At 37.7% G+C, this 13,091-nt stretch overlaps 1 protein-coding gene across 1 annotated transcript in view; it reads right to left on the bottom strand.

Moving 5' to 3' along the window:
* LOC109104807 (rho-associated protein kinase 1-like) overlaps positions 1-13,091 on the bottom strand; it is a 65,755-nt gene that overhangs the window by 17,811 nt on the left and 34,853 nt on the right. The window contains exons 7-20 of the mRNA XM_042769610.1: positions 11,872-12,016; positions 11,204-11,342; positions 10,471-10,562; positions 9,781-9,931; positions 9,630-9,696; positions 9,436-9,524; positions 6,813-6,861; positions 6,498-6,633; positions 5,096-5,175; positions 4,679-4,925; positions 3,306-3,412; positions 2,604-2,754; positions 648-808; positions 328-512 (exon numbers count right to left, since the gene is read on the bottom strand). Coding sequence (XP_042625544.1) covers positions 328-512; positions 648-808; positions 2,604-2,754; positions 3,306-3,412; positions 4,679-4,925; positions 5,096-5,175; positions 6,498-6,633; positions 6,813-6,861; positions 9,436-9,524; positions 9,630-9,696; positions 9,781-9,931; positions 10,471-10,562; positions 11,204-11,342; positions 11,872-12,016 — 1,799 coding nt within the window. The remainder of the gene's footprint in view (positions 1-327; positions 513-647; positions 809-2,603; positions 2,755-3,305; positions 3,413-4,678; positions 4,926-5,095; positions 5,176-6,497; positions 6,634-6,812; positions 6,862-9,435; positions 9,525-9,629; positions 9,697-9,780; positions 9,932-10,470; positions 10,563-11,203; positions 11,343-11,871; positions 12,017-13,091) is intronic.

Raw genomic sequence — 13,091 nt, 5'->3', positions numbered from 1 at the left:
CTACTTTTATGTAATGTCTATTCAATGATTTCTCATTTAACACAATAATGACTTTGAACAATCTCTTTTGGAGTAATTTCTTAACCGAAATTGATGTGCAACTGATTTGCATTAAATTAAATTAATTAATTCGGCACATTATGTAATTTGAATCCCTTGACAGCCTTCAATATAGAAAAAAAGTTAAGGGATGATTAAATGCAACCTGTTTAGAAACTAGACAATTTGTATTGGTATTAAAAAATAAAATAATGGAAGAGAAATTCGTACACTATTCATAGAGTATATTCATGACCCTTCTGAGGGCAGGACAGAGAAAGCACGTACTTGGTGAGCTGTGCCAGCTGGAACTCAACGGAGCGCTTGTTCTCGAGGGCCGCGTTGATTTCCTGTTTGAGCTGCTTCTCTGATCCTTTCAGCCGCTCGGCCTCCATCGTCCAGTTCTTCAGCTCGTTCTGGGCCAGCACACGCTTCCCGGACTCCTGCTCCAACTGCACCCGCAGCTCCTTCACCTGGGAGTGTGGAGAACAGAAGAAAGATATCGAACTTGTAACGCTAAAACCCCTTCAGCAGTCTGTAATCTTGTCCAGCCAAGTTTTCCGGCCCTAGCTGAGGTGTGTGGGGTCAGACTGTGGGTTCACCCGCACCTCCTCCTCCAGCCTCTCCTTCTGCTTCATCAGCTGCTCCATCTTCTGTACAGACTGCTTGAGGTCGAACTCCAGCATGGAGCACTGCTTCTCCACCTCCACCACCCTGCTCTCCGCTCGCATCCGCAGCGTGTTCTCCTCCGCCACCTTCTGCTCCACCGCTGGACAGAGGAGACGTTTTGTTATTTTCAGAGAAAGAATGAACACCATGGACAAGATTTCTAAATCATCTTAACCGAGAACTTCCGTTTGCCTAAATTAAGCGTATTGGAGCCATTTCTGTTGCTCTTTGTGTTTTGGCACAGGTAATAATTCTAATTAAATATTTGTCGCAGTTTTATAATTATATAATTGTCACAGTTTTGTCAGTTAATCATAGTTTTAAGTCATGCAACTGTCACAGAGATTTAGAGGTGAAAACATCCATAGAAGCGCAATACAGAACTTCAGTTTCTTCAATCACTAAAAACCACGAGACATTCTAAAATGCTTCATGTGGAAAACACTTAACACGTATTAAAGGAATAATTCACCCAAAAATGAAAATTCTGTCATTAATTACTCATCATGTCGTTCCAAACCCATAAGACCTTCGTTCATCTTCAAAACACAAATTAAGACATTTATGATATATTTTTGATATATAGGCAAGCAGACAAGTCCAGAATATGAATGCATCTCAATGCATTAACCATATTAAGCATTTTCTATATAATGGTTTTCTATGGGGAAAACATGCAATTTAGCATGTCCCGTTCATATTTCGGATTAATCTGTTCACTTGTATATAGAATGCATCATCAGTAAGGTTTATACTGAATTTGGTCTTTAAATAACACTGACTCTGCATTAGTTGCTCTCCAGGCCAACGTTCCTAAAAGAGTGTGATGTCATTTTTGTCACAGGTAATTGTTCTTTAATTATTTTGGTATTAAATAGAATTGAATGTTAATGTACTCTGCTTCTTTCAATAGAGAGGTGTGGCTCATTTGGACACGCCCTTCTTTGTAGCCTGACTTCCTGTTATGAGATTGCGGTCAGTAGTGGCAATGTGTGTTTGGGGTGTAGCAAACTTCTTCTTTAACCACATTATGCACTTTAATTCTGTGTGCTTTGAAGAATCAATCACCTGGATCCAGGAAGCCACTAAAAATACATTTGAATGGAACTGAAATTGAGGATGAAGTCACTATAAAGTGGCAGAAGCAAGACTTTTATTTGGATGGTGCTGAGAATTCTTGCTGAGAATTAAATTTTTAAGTACTTTTAGTTTCCCCCTTTCCATTAGTTTCCCGTCTCCTATCTAATTTGATAAAATCACTGCTATAATACTATATTTGTAAACAGCACTTGATTTGTGCATATTTCCTGATTCAGACAAGAAGACTTTTCACTGGAGGAAGCATTATTATGGATTTTGGAAGCCCAGAAGTGATGGATTACATTTAAAATGCCTTAATAATGGATTTGTTTCTTACAAACGTGCACCATATCACATTTCACAAGATGATGGACTTGAGTGCTGTGGATTATTGTGATGTTTTTATCAGCTGTTTGGACTCTCATTCTGACGGCACCCATTCACTGCAGAGCATCCATTGCTGAGACACTGATGCAATGCTACATTTCTCCAAAGCTGATGAAGAAACAAACTCGTCCTAATCTTGGATGGACTGAGGGTGAGCACATTTTTAGCCAATTTTCATATTTGGGTGAACTATTCCTTTAAATACGATATCAGCAAAGAATTCTTACAGTCTGATTACACCACAGAGAGTACTTGCTCTGAACTTATTTAATAGCATCACAATGTTGGTATTAAAAGAAATTCTGCTGTTCCATATGCATTAGTGTGAAATCTTAGAGGTGGTGTCTTGGCACGCAGTGAAACGAGACGCTGTGTGTTGTCTGGGCATGCAGTAAGATGGTCGCGGCACGTATCGCACGCAAACATACTGTGCATAGCAGCTGACTTGGTCTCTTCGATAGACTCATATTTGTCTGTGAGCTGAGCCTTCGTGATGCGATGCTCTGTCAACTCCTGATCCAGCCGCTGCTGCAGAGTCTTCAGCTTGTAGTTCAGGTCGATTTCCAGACTGTTCTTCTCCTAAACCGCAGAGCACATCGAAACACTGGTTACACATCAACACAATCACTTTAATAACACAGTGCATCATAACAGGAGATAGACTGGAAATAACTCAGGTTGGCAAGTGACTATATACTAATTTACTACACTAATTTAAACACTATCCCAGTTTCACTGTTTTATATTTATGCATTATAGATATACCTTTGAAACAGTGAGACATGTTAAATGCTCACAGTGCTGCCCAGATTCCCATTCAGTGTGCATTGCTGTAAATTACTAGTTCAGTTCCTGAAATGCTAGAATGCACAAACTGATATGTGTTTTTTTTAATTGCATTAACTTTCATACACTGTGAAAAAAATATGAAATGAAAAAAAAAAGTAACTAGGGATACCTTTACAAGGTTACAAGGACCTTGTACCTTATCTACCCTAAATTGGTAAATGTAATTTATGGTCTTGTAAACTGACTAAGCTTAAATTCCTAATGGTCCACAATAGACTGCAATTATGTAAAATATACAAAAATGTATGCACATTTTTTAAATATAACAATACAAATAGTACCTTCTCAAGAACATTACATCTGTCCTGCATTTGTTTCCTGTCCAGCTCTGCTTTAGACAGACTGTGCTTCAAGTTCTTGTTGTCCTCCTGCACACCCGTGATACGAGCTTTAGAAAAGAGACAAACAACAGACTTACATTACACTGGATTATCACACTATTTGCAAAGGGAATGTTTGGAAATTTAAAATTTAGTATTTCCTGGTGAACTAAAGCAATATATGAAAACAACAAAAAATTTAAATGAAAAACGAATATATATATGTGTATGTGTATATATATATATATATAATATATATATATATATTATATATATATATATATATATAGCGCAAAAAAAAAAACATTGTATGGGTCAAAATTATAAATTTTTATTTTATGCCAAAAATCATTAGGATATTAAGTAAAAATCATGTTCAATGAAGATATTTTGTACATTTCCTACCATAAATATATCAAAACTTAATTTTTGATTAGTAATATGCATTGCTAAGAACTTGAACAACTTTGAAGGTGATTTTCTCAGTATTTTGTGTTTTTTATACCCTCAGATTCCAGATTTTCAAATAGTTGTATCTCAGCCATATATTGTCCTCCTAACAAACCATACATCAATGGAAAGCTTATTTAATGTATAAATCTCTATTTCGAATTTCGACAATTACAAAAAATTGACACTTAAGACTGGTTTTGCGGTCTAGGGTCAAATATATATTTTCCTTTTCTTTTTTTCTTTTTTTTACATCTTTGAACAGCCCCTTAAGCTTTTTTTAACCTCAATCTACACTCCATTCCCCAAAACAACAAAGCAAAAAACTGATTTTTGACAACTTTGCAGATTTGCATTTTTAAGATAAAAGTTGACAAGTATTCAGATCCTTTGCTACGGTATTTGAAATTGAGCTCAGGTACATCCCATATCTCTGGATCATTTTGAGATGTTTCTACACTTTGTTTGGAGTAGATCTGTGGTAAATTTTAATGATTGGACATGATTTGGAAATGCACATACCTGTTTATGTAAGGTCTAACAGCTAAAAACGCATAGGAGTAAAAAACGAGCCAAATCAAGCATGCATGGCTCAGAAACAGGACTGAATCAATCTAAGGTTTCAGATCTGAGGAAGGCTACTAAAGGAAAAAGAGAGTCTTGAGAGCACAATGGCCTTCATAATTCTTAAATAAGGCTCTTCCTAGAGCAGGCCGTCCAGCCAAACTGAGCAATCAGAGGAGAATGGTCTTGGAAAGACATCAGTGGAGATGCACAAAATTTCCAGGACAACCATCACTGCAATTCTTCACCGACCAGGCTTTAGCGCGGCCACATGGAAGCTTCTCCTCAAATCAGTCAGATCAGGGAAAGCCCTCTCTTACCTTGCAGTTCTCTGATCTCCTCTGAGCCCTGGCTGCAGGTCCGTCTCTCTGTGTCTAGTATGGTCTGCAGCTGGAGCAGCTCTTTTTCCAGCTGTTGTTTGACGTTCTCCGCGGCACGGCTCTTTTCCTGCAGCTCGCGATTCACGCTCTCCAGCTGGCTCATGGACTTCCCCATCTCTGTGTGGCTCTTCCTCAAACGCACCACCGTGTCAGACTCGGCCCGCAGAAGATCGTTGGCTTCCCTCAGCTGTGAGGACAAGGTTGTGCGAGATGGGGTTTCTTAATTGTCATGTGGCACAATATTTCCACAGAGCCACAGTATTTGAGTTTAAGGAAATCCCAAGAACGGCTATACATCACCTCCTTGTCTAATTCCTAAAATATTTATCATTCCTGAAGTGTTCTTGATAAGCTTACTTGGTTCTGCAGCTGGGCGACCTTTTCATTGTTTTGACTCATTTTCCTCGAGTCTTCCAGCTGCTCCTTCAAAGTAGACACTAGAAAAAAGGAAAACACTTTTTGAAGTTTTTTTTTTTTAGAAATAAAAGATTTAATATGGGGGATGCTTCATCTTTCCTTATAACATGTGAACAGAGCTTTAAAATGTGTATTATAATGACCGACACAGCACTTGGCTTAATGATATTCATGTTTCCATTAGCTGATTTACAGACAGACATAAATTGGACATACTGGTCTGGCTGCTCTTTGCTGGTACTGGTTTCCTCGGATCTCACTGTACTCCAATCTTACAACTTCAGAATTTTAAAAACTATAAAATTTTCTACAATACAACTCTTCAAACAAAAACACACAGCAAAGACCAAAAGCCTCCAAACATTAAAAATATACAGTACAGACCAAAAGTTTGGAAACATTACTCTTTTTAATGTTTTTGGAAAGAAGTTTCTTCTGCTCATCAAGCCTGCATTTATTTGATCAAAAATACAGAAAAAAAAAATGTAATATTGTGATGTATTATTACAATTTAAAATAATTGTTTTTAAATTTATTATACTTTAAATTATCATTTATTTCTGTGATGCAAAGCTGAATTCTTAGGATCATTATCACATGATCCTTTAGAAATCATTCTAATATGATGATTCATTATCAAAGGTGGAAACAGTTCTGCTGCTGCTAATATTTTTTCAGAACATGTGATACTTTTTTAGGATACTTTGATGAATAAAAAGTAAAAAAAAAAAAAAATAAGAATCTATGTTTTTAAAATATAAATATTTTGTAATAACAATATACACTACTGTTCAGTAATTTGGGGTCAGTAATTTTTTTTTCTTTTTTTTTTTAAAAATAAAATCAATACTTTTATTCAGCAAGGATGTGTTAAATTGATAAAAAGTGATAGTAAAGAAAATATATTATTAGAATATATATTATTAGAATGTTTTTTTATTTTGAATAAATGCAGTTCTTTTTAACCTTTTATTCATCAAATATATTAGACAGCAGAACTGTTTCCAACACTCATAATAAATCAGAAAATTAGAATGATTTCTAAATGATCATGTGATAGACTGGATGTTTACATGTGACACTGAAGGCTGGAGTAATGATGCTGAAAAATCAGCTTTGCATTACAGGAATAAATTATTTTTTTTTAAAGTATATTCAAATAGAAAACTATTATTTTAAAGTTGTAATAATATTTCACAATATTACTGTTTTTTCTGTATTTTTGATCAAATAAATGCAGGGTTGATGAGCAGAAGAGACTTCTTTCAAAAACATTAAAAATAGTAATGTTTCCAAACTTTTGGTCTGTACTGTATACTGGAATGAGACACTGAATCCTCACCCTCATTCTCCAGATTTCTTCGTTTTTCAGCCTCCTGTTCCGCCTTTCTCTGATGTTCTGTTGTTCGGTGCTGGATCATGATCTTGTCTTTCTCCAGTAAAGACATGTTGGTCTCCATACTCTTCCTTAGGTTACTCTGAATCACGTCAGGAAAACAGAATATCAAGAAATCGAGAATCAACATACTAAAAACAACTCAAATTTTAACAGATATTTAACTTTAATTACTGTATCTATTAAAGTCTTTGTATACAAAATACATACTCTCAGTAATTATTTACATTCATGCTTTAGAGATGAAATGATTTCACTCACCTCCTCGTCTAACTCTTTCATTATCTTGTCTAGCTTTGTATTGGATGCCCTGAGGGGGAAATTAATCAAATAACAGATTTCAAAGGCCTGATTTTATAGTGAGAAAAATTGACTTTAGGTTTGGATATTCGCTTGTTAAGTCTGACGTCACATGTCACCGCTTCCGTGTCCAAACGCTTTATCAGATACCACGAGAAAACAACAAAAGGTGCTAATATAAACTCACAATGTGATATAATACTACCAAGAAAGTTATAATCCTAACCTTTTAACTCCATACCGAAGTCCCAGATAGCCAGATAATGAAAATATATATATAAATAAATAAATATAAAAATTATTTGTGTTTGGGACGCTGTGAGCACGGAGACTGTAGTGTACACTGTAAGTTTGAAAGCGTTTAGCTTAAATGATTAATATGAATAAACAGTGCTCATAAACGGCTGCTGAGGTCGTATTCTCCAGTGAAGCCAGGCTTGGACCCGGAAACAGCGCTTCTTACGTCATCACTTAACAACCGAATAGGGATGAGGAGCTTAAATGAGAAAAGGTGGATGGATTATTGAGGATGGATGGATCTACAGTACATATGGATGGCTGAATGAAGAGTTTGATTTGAGATGGATGATGGATGGATTTTTGATAGACTGTTGTATTGTGGCTGGATGGGTGAAGGGTTTGGATGGATGGATGAGGTGTTTGATTGGTTCTGGATGGATGCTAACTACATTTTGTTGCCTTGTACATTACATGTGCAATGACAATAAAGTTGAATCTTATCTAATCTAATGAGGAGTGGAATTGCTTTAGGATGGATGGATGAGGAGTTTGATTGGCTTTGGATGAGGAGTCTGATTGGTTTTGGATGGATGGATGAGGAGTCTGATTGGTTTTGGATGGATGGATGAGGAGTCTGATTGGTTTTGGATGGATGGATGGATGAGGAGTCTGATTGGTTTTGGATGGACGGGTGAGGAGTCTGATTGGTTTTGGATGGACGGATGAGGAATCTGATTGGTTTTGGATGACGGATGAGGAGTCTGATTGGTTTTGGATGGACGGGTGAGGAGTCTGATTGGTTTTGGATGGATGGATGGATGAGGAGTCTGATTGGTTTTGGATGGATGGATGGAGGAGTCTGATTGGTTTTGGATGGATGGACGGATGAGTTTTTGATTGGTTTTGGATGGACGGGTGAGGAGTCTGATTGCTTTTGGATGGACGGATGAGGAGTCTGATTGCTTTTGGATGGACGGGTGAGGTGATTGGTTTTGGATGGATGGATGAGGAGTCTGATTGGTTTTGGATGGACGGATGAGGAGTCTGATTGGTTTTGGATGGACGGATAAGGTGTTTGATTGGTTTTGGATGGATGGATGAATGAGGTTTGTTTTGGCTGGATTGGTTTTGGATGGACGGGTGAGGAGTTTGATTGGTTTTGGATGGATGGACGGATAAGGTGTTTGATTGGTTTTGGATGGATGGACGGATGAGGAGTCTGATTGGTTTTGGATGGACGGGTGAGGAGTCTGAGGGTTTTGGTTGGATGGACGGATGAGGTGTTTGATTGGTTTTGGATGGACGGGTGAGGAGTCTGATTGGTTTTGGATGGATGGATGGATGAGGTGTTTGATTGGTTTTGGATGGACAGATGAGGTGTTTGACTGGTTTTGGGTGAACGGATGAGGTGTTTGACTGGTTTTGGATGGATGGATGAGGTGTCTGATTGGTTTTGGATGGATGGATGGATGGATGAGGTGTTTTGATTTGTTTTTGGATGGATGGGTGAGGAGTTTTATTGGTTTTGGATGAATGGTTGAGGTGTTTGGTTTTGGATGGATGGTTGAGGTGTTTGATTGGTTTTGGATGAATGGATGAGGTGTTTGATTGGTTTTGGATGGATGGATGGTTGAGGTGTCTGATTGGTTTTGGATGGACGGATGAGGTGTGATGATTGGTTTTGGATGGATGGATGGATGGATGAGGTGTTTGGTTTTGGATGAATGGATGAGTGTTTGGATTGGATTTGGGATGGATGTTTGGATGGTTGAGGTGTTTGATTGGTTTTGGATGGATGAATGAGGTGTTTTAATTGTTTTTGGATGAATGGTTGAGGTGTTTGGTTTTGATGGATTGGTTTTGGATGGATGGATTGATGTGTTTGATTGGTTTTGATGGATGGATGGATGGATGGATGTTTGGTTGATTTTTTTGGGATGGATGAGGTGTTTGATTGGTTTTGGATGAACGGATGAGGTGTTTGATTGGTTTTGGATGGACGGATGAGGTGTTTGATTGGTTTTGGATGAACGGATGAGGTGTTTTGATTGGTTTCGGATACAGTTTTTTGGTAATGGACTTGATGGATGGAAGGATGAGGTGTTTGGGTTTGGATAGGGTGTAAGATGATGGATGGACGGATGTATGGATGAATTGTTTGATTGGTTTTGGTAGGGTGTTTGGTAAAGGACTGATGAATGGATGAGGTGTTTGACTGATTCTGGATAAATGGATGAGGTGTTTGTGTTAGATCTGAATGGTTGATGTGCTTGACTGGTTTTGAAGGACAGATGGATGGATAGATAAGGTGTTTGGGTAGATGTGCAAACAGACAGATAAACACCTGCACTTCTGCTCCATCTCATCTCTCAGCTGCATCTCACTGTGAAGTTGTTCTTCTAGCTGATAAATTCTCTTCTTAAGATTCTCCAACTGAGAGATCAGAGAAACACAATCGGTCATCCTTGCAGTTTAAGAAAGATACTCACTATAATGATGCTATGAAACTCTCATTTTAAAGTCTTTTTTGGAGCTTACATGACTCTTATCTTCCTTTGTCGAGCTGTGGTTGTCACTTGTCTTTATAGCTGCTTCCCGATGAAACCTGGCAGAGAGTCAATAATTGATTAATTTAACACAAACATTGGGCTCTTAGAACCGACTGCCTGTTCTAAATCTCAATACTCACTGGTAGTAGGTAAAGCCCACAAACGGAAGCTGATTGCCTACAAATGCTTTAGGAATGGGGAATGTCTCCTCCTCCCCTCGATCCTCCTCAATGTCGTCAAAGTTGCTTGTGTCTACGTCACTGCTTAGCTCCGGCACCACTGGAGCAGCCGCTACATGCAACAATACAGTAATGCATTTTAATGAGAATGAACAAATAATGCCACAAGCACAAAAATTTCAAGGCAGGTACGATTTTAGTTCTTGTTGGTATATTGGTGCCTCTGCTCAGAAATAGATGGACAGACTGCAAAATTACAGCAAATCACTTTGTATTTATACATTCGTAAATGACGATTCAAAAAGTATGAGTAATTCAAAGAGCATGTTTGCAACTTAATTTGTTATTTCACAACAGTAATGAAATTCGCCAAACTAACACGGTACTGTAAAGCTCTTCAAAGACTTTTGACAGCACATCAAACTGAATATAAAGTCAGAGGGGTCTGGTGTTGTTTTGTATGGACAAAAACAGTTTTTTAAAATACCTTTTTAAGGGCCTCATGAAAGGCTTTGATAATTGCATATTTTACCAGTATACTAGTATTCAGATGTTTTCAAAAACAAAAGACATGAATGAAAAATTCATGAAAATTCCAAATTTGATTTCATAATTAAGCTGCCACATTTGAGGTTCAGAAACTCAGCTCACTCTCTCTGATGTTCTCCCATGCCCACTGGTCATTCTTGAAAAAACTATGTCGCTTGATTTCGTCGACTCCATTGCGTCCTAACCGCACCTCCCTAGTGAGAGGAGATGAGATTAGCATAATGTATTTTGAGTAAACAAGCTTTTGTTCACTTCTTGATATGCAACAGAACAGTGATGAAAACATGTACTTCTGCAAACAGATCCAGGGTGAGTTTTAACTCATAAGCTCCTGAAAAAGAATAGTTAACAGAGAGGTGCCATTTATCAACACCTTATCAAATTATCATCTAACGTTTTCAGGAAGGATATGAAAGCACTGATCTTAATTGTAATCTTTATGCTTGACCTAATCCAAATCAAGGCTTTGTAGCTATTAACATTCCTTCTTAAGTTTAGCGAAAATGCAGAAATTAGTAATTAAATGAAGGTGTCATTTCCACAAGGCAATGAAACTGAACAACCGAGAGGTACTGTAAGTATTAAGAATCACTTAGAAGTGCTCACAATAAGCCTAATTGTTAGGAAGATCCGGGGTATTGTTCATGTCTGCAGCACAAATGTAAAGGGCAGGCTACACAAGTTTGTTTGTTTAATTCCCTAACCTCTAGTGTGAGCAACAATAGTATAGATGATTGCGTCAGCTGTCAAAACTATAAACCGGTCATTCTACGAAGTTTTTCAGTGGCTGATATATTAATCTTCTGAAGTTTAAATGTATTTTTTGTATGCAAACCTGTCGGTGAGGAAAGCACAGATGAGGCTTTTTGCATCCTTTGAGATGTCGCTGTCATCGGGGAAGGTCAAGGCATTCTTGTGATTCATGATCTTGCTGTAGGTGCCCACCAGAGAGTCAGCGTAAAACGGCGTGTCACCTGAGGATACATTAAACAACACAGACCCTTATTCTTCTGAAGGCCTCCTCTGTTCCTAGCTTTGTGATCGCACATCTGTTGGGAAAGCTCCCATTCATGTCTTTGCCTTTATGCAGTTTAGTTTCTGAGAATTTAAACTGGAGCCAAAATGCACACTGGTTGTAGGATCCCATGCTCTGAAGTGCAGCTTTTAATAAACACGAGCACTCTGGGGGTTTGAAATGTGAGGATAAAAAGACTGCACAGTGCTCACCACAAAACAATGCCAAGACAACACGATTTCTAATGTGTTGTTCTTGCACACACACTGTGCACTGTGATTGATGGCTTATTAGCAGGTTATTTTAATGGATCACTCAAGTTACCAGTTTAAATCAGTCTGATGAATTTTTCACTGCATGAATGAGGAGAAATGCATGTTTTTTTTAATAATCACATAGTGAAAAAGTGTGGTGATTTACTGGCAACCGTCTGACTGTTTGTAAGCAGGAATAGAAAGCACTCTGGTTGCACTGATGTTGAAACTCACCGACGAGCATCTCATACAGGAAGACCCCCACAGACCACCAGTCACACTCTCGGCCATAGTAACCGTCTCCTCCCTGCGACTTCAGTACCTCGGGAGAAATATAGTCAGGAGTTCCTACTGCTGTGTCACAACGTACCATTCCATCCTGAGAGCGGGAAAAACAAAAGAATAGAGTCTAAAGCAGAACTGAAAGAACACTAAATGTGCCAGTTTGTTGGCTTTAACGGTGCAAGTGTTTCTCATATTTGCAACAAAAAATAGTGAACTGTAAAATGTATTTAAGAGCATACGTGCAAAAAAAGTAAAAAGTCTAAAAAACGCAGACCTCCTACGTCATCCGCCGGAGAGGTGTTCTATTGTGAAGACGCGTACGACAGTTACCGGAAGCTAGAGATTACTGTTTATAAAGTTCTAAATATATATATTTATATTACAAAAACTCATCGATCTGCTTCAGGAGGCCTTTATTCAACCCCTGGAACCATGTGGGACACTTTTTATTATGGATGGATGCACTTCTTTTGGACTATTGAAAAACAACACCCATTTACTGCTATTATAAAGCTTGGAAGAGCCACAATATTTTTTATGTAACTCCGATTGGATGCATCTGAAAGAAGAAAGTCATATACACCTAGGATGGCTTGTTGAGGGTGAGTGAATCATGGGCTTATTTTCATTTTTGAGTGAAATATCCCTTTAAATCAAACTTTGCACGTGTTACAAGTGTGTAGCTTCTTTTTTGGATCGATTCATGATTAAAATGCAGTGGTTGCCTCTTATTTCAAATGGCTATGAAAAAGCAAGATTAGTGCATGTAATTTTACACATGAATATTCAATACCTGAACAACCACAAAACATAAAAAGCATTATTTCGTTTGTATCTTTCTATTGTTCTATATATTTAATTATGCTATTGCTTGTAGTTTGTTCATTTGTTCTTATTGTTCACTTGTCTTTAATAACGTTTAAACTTTCTATTTGTTAGTCTAGTAGTTTTTGCTGTGGTATCAAAATTGGAAAATGTATCTTTTGCTAGCATATTTATTAGAATACAAGCTAACATTGGTCAAAAAACAATGATAACAACAACTATTTTATTTTTTTCCCCATGCTATTATTTCAACAGAGTGTATGGGAATACAACCAATATGGCGGCGCGGTGGCTTCACTTTTATGACGTCATGAGCAATTCAGTTTTCTATTACAGATCAGTCG

This window comes from Cyprinus carpio, chromosome A2 (assembly GCF_018340385.1).
Source record: "Cyprinus carpio isolate SPL01 chromosome A2, ASM1834038v1, whole genome shotgun sequence".
NCBI classification, from domain to species: domain Eukaryota; kingdom Metazoa; phylum Chordata; class Actinopteri; order Cypriniformes; family Cyprinidae; genus Cyprinus; species Cyprinus carpio.
The sequence above is the reverse complement of the archived record's forward strand: the minus strand, read 5'-3'. Positions and strand labels throughout refer to the sequence as shown.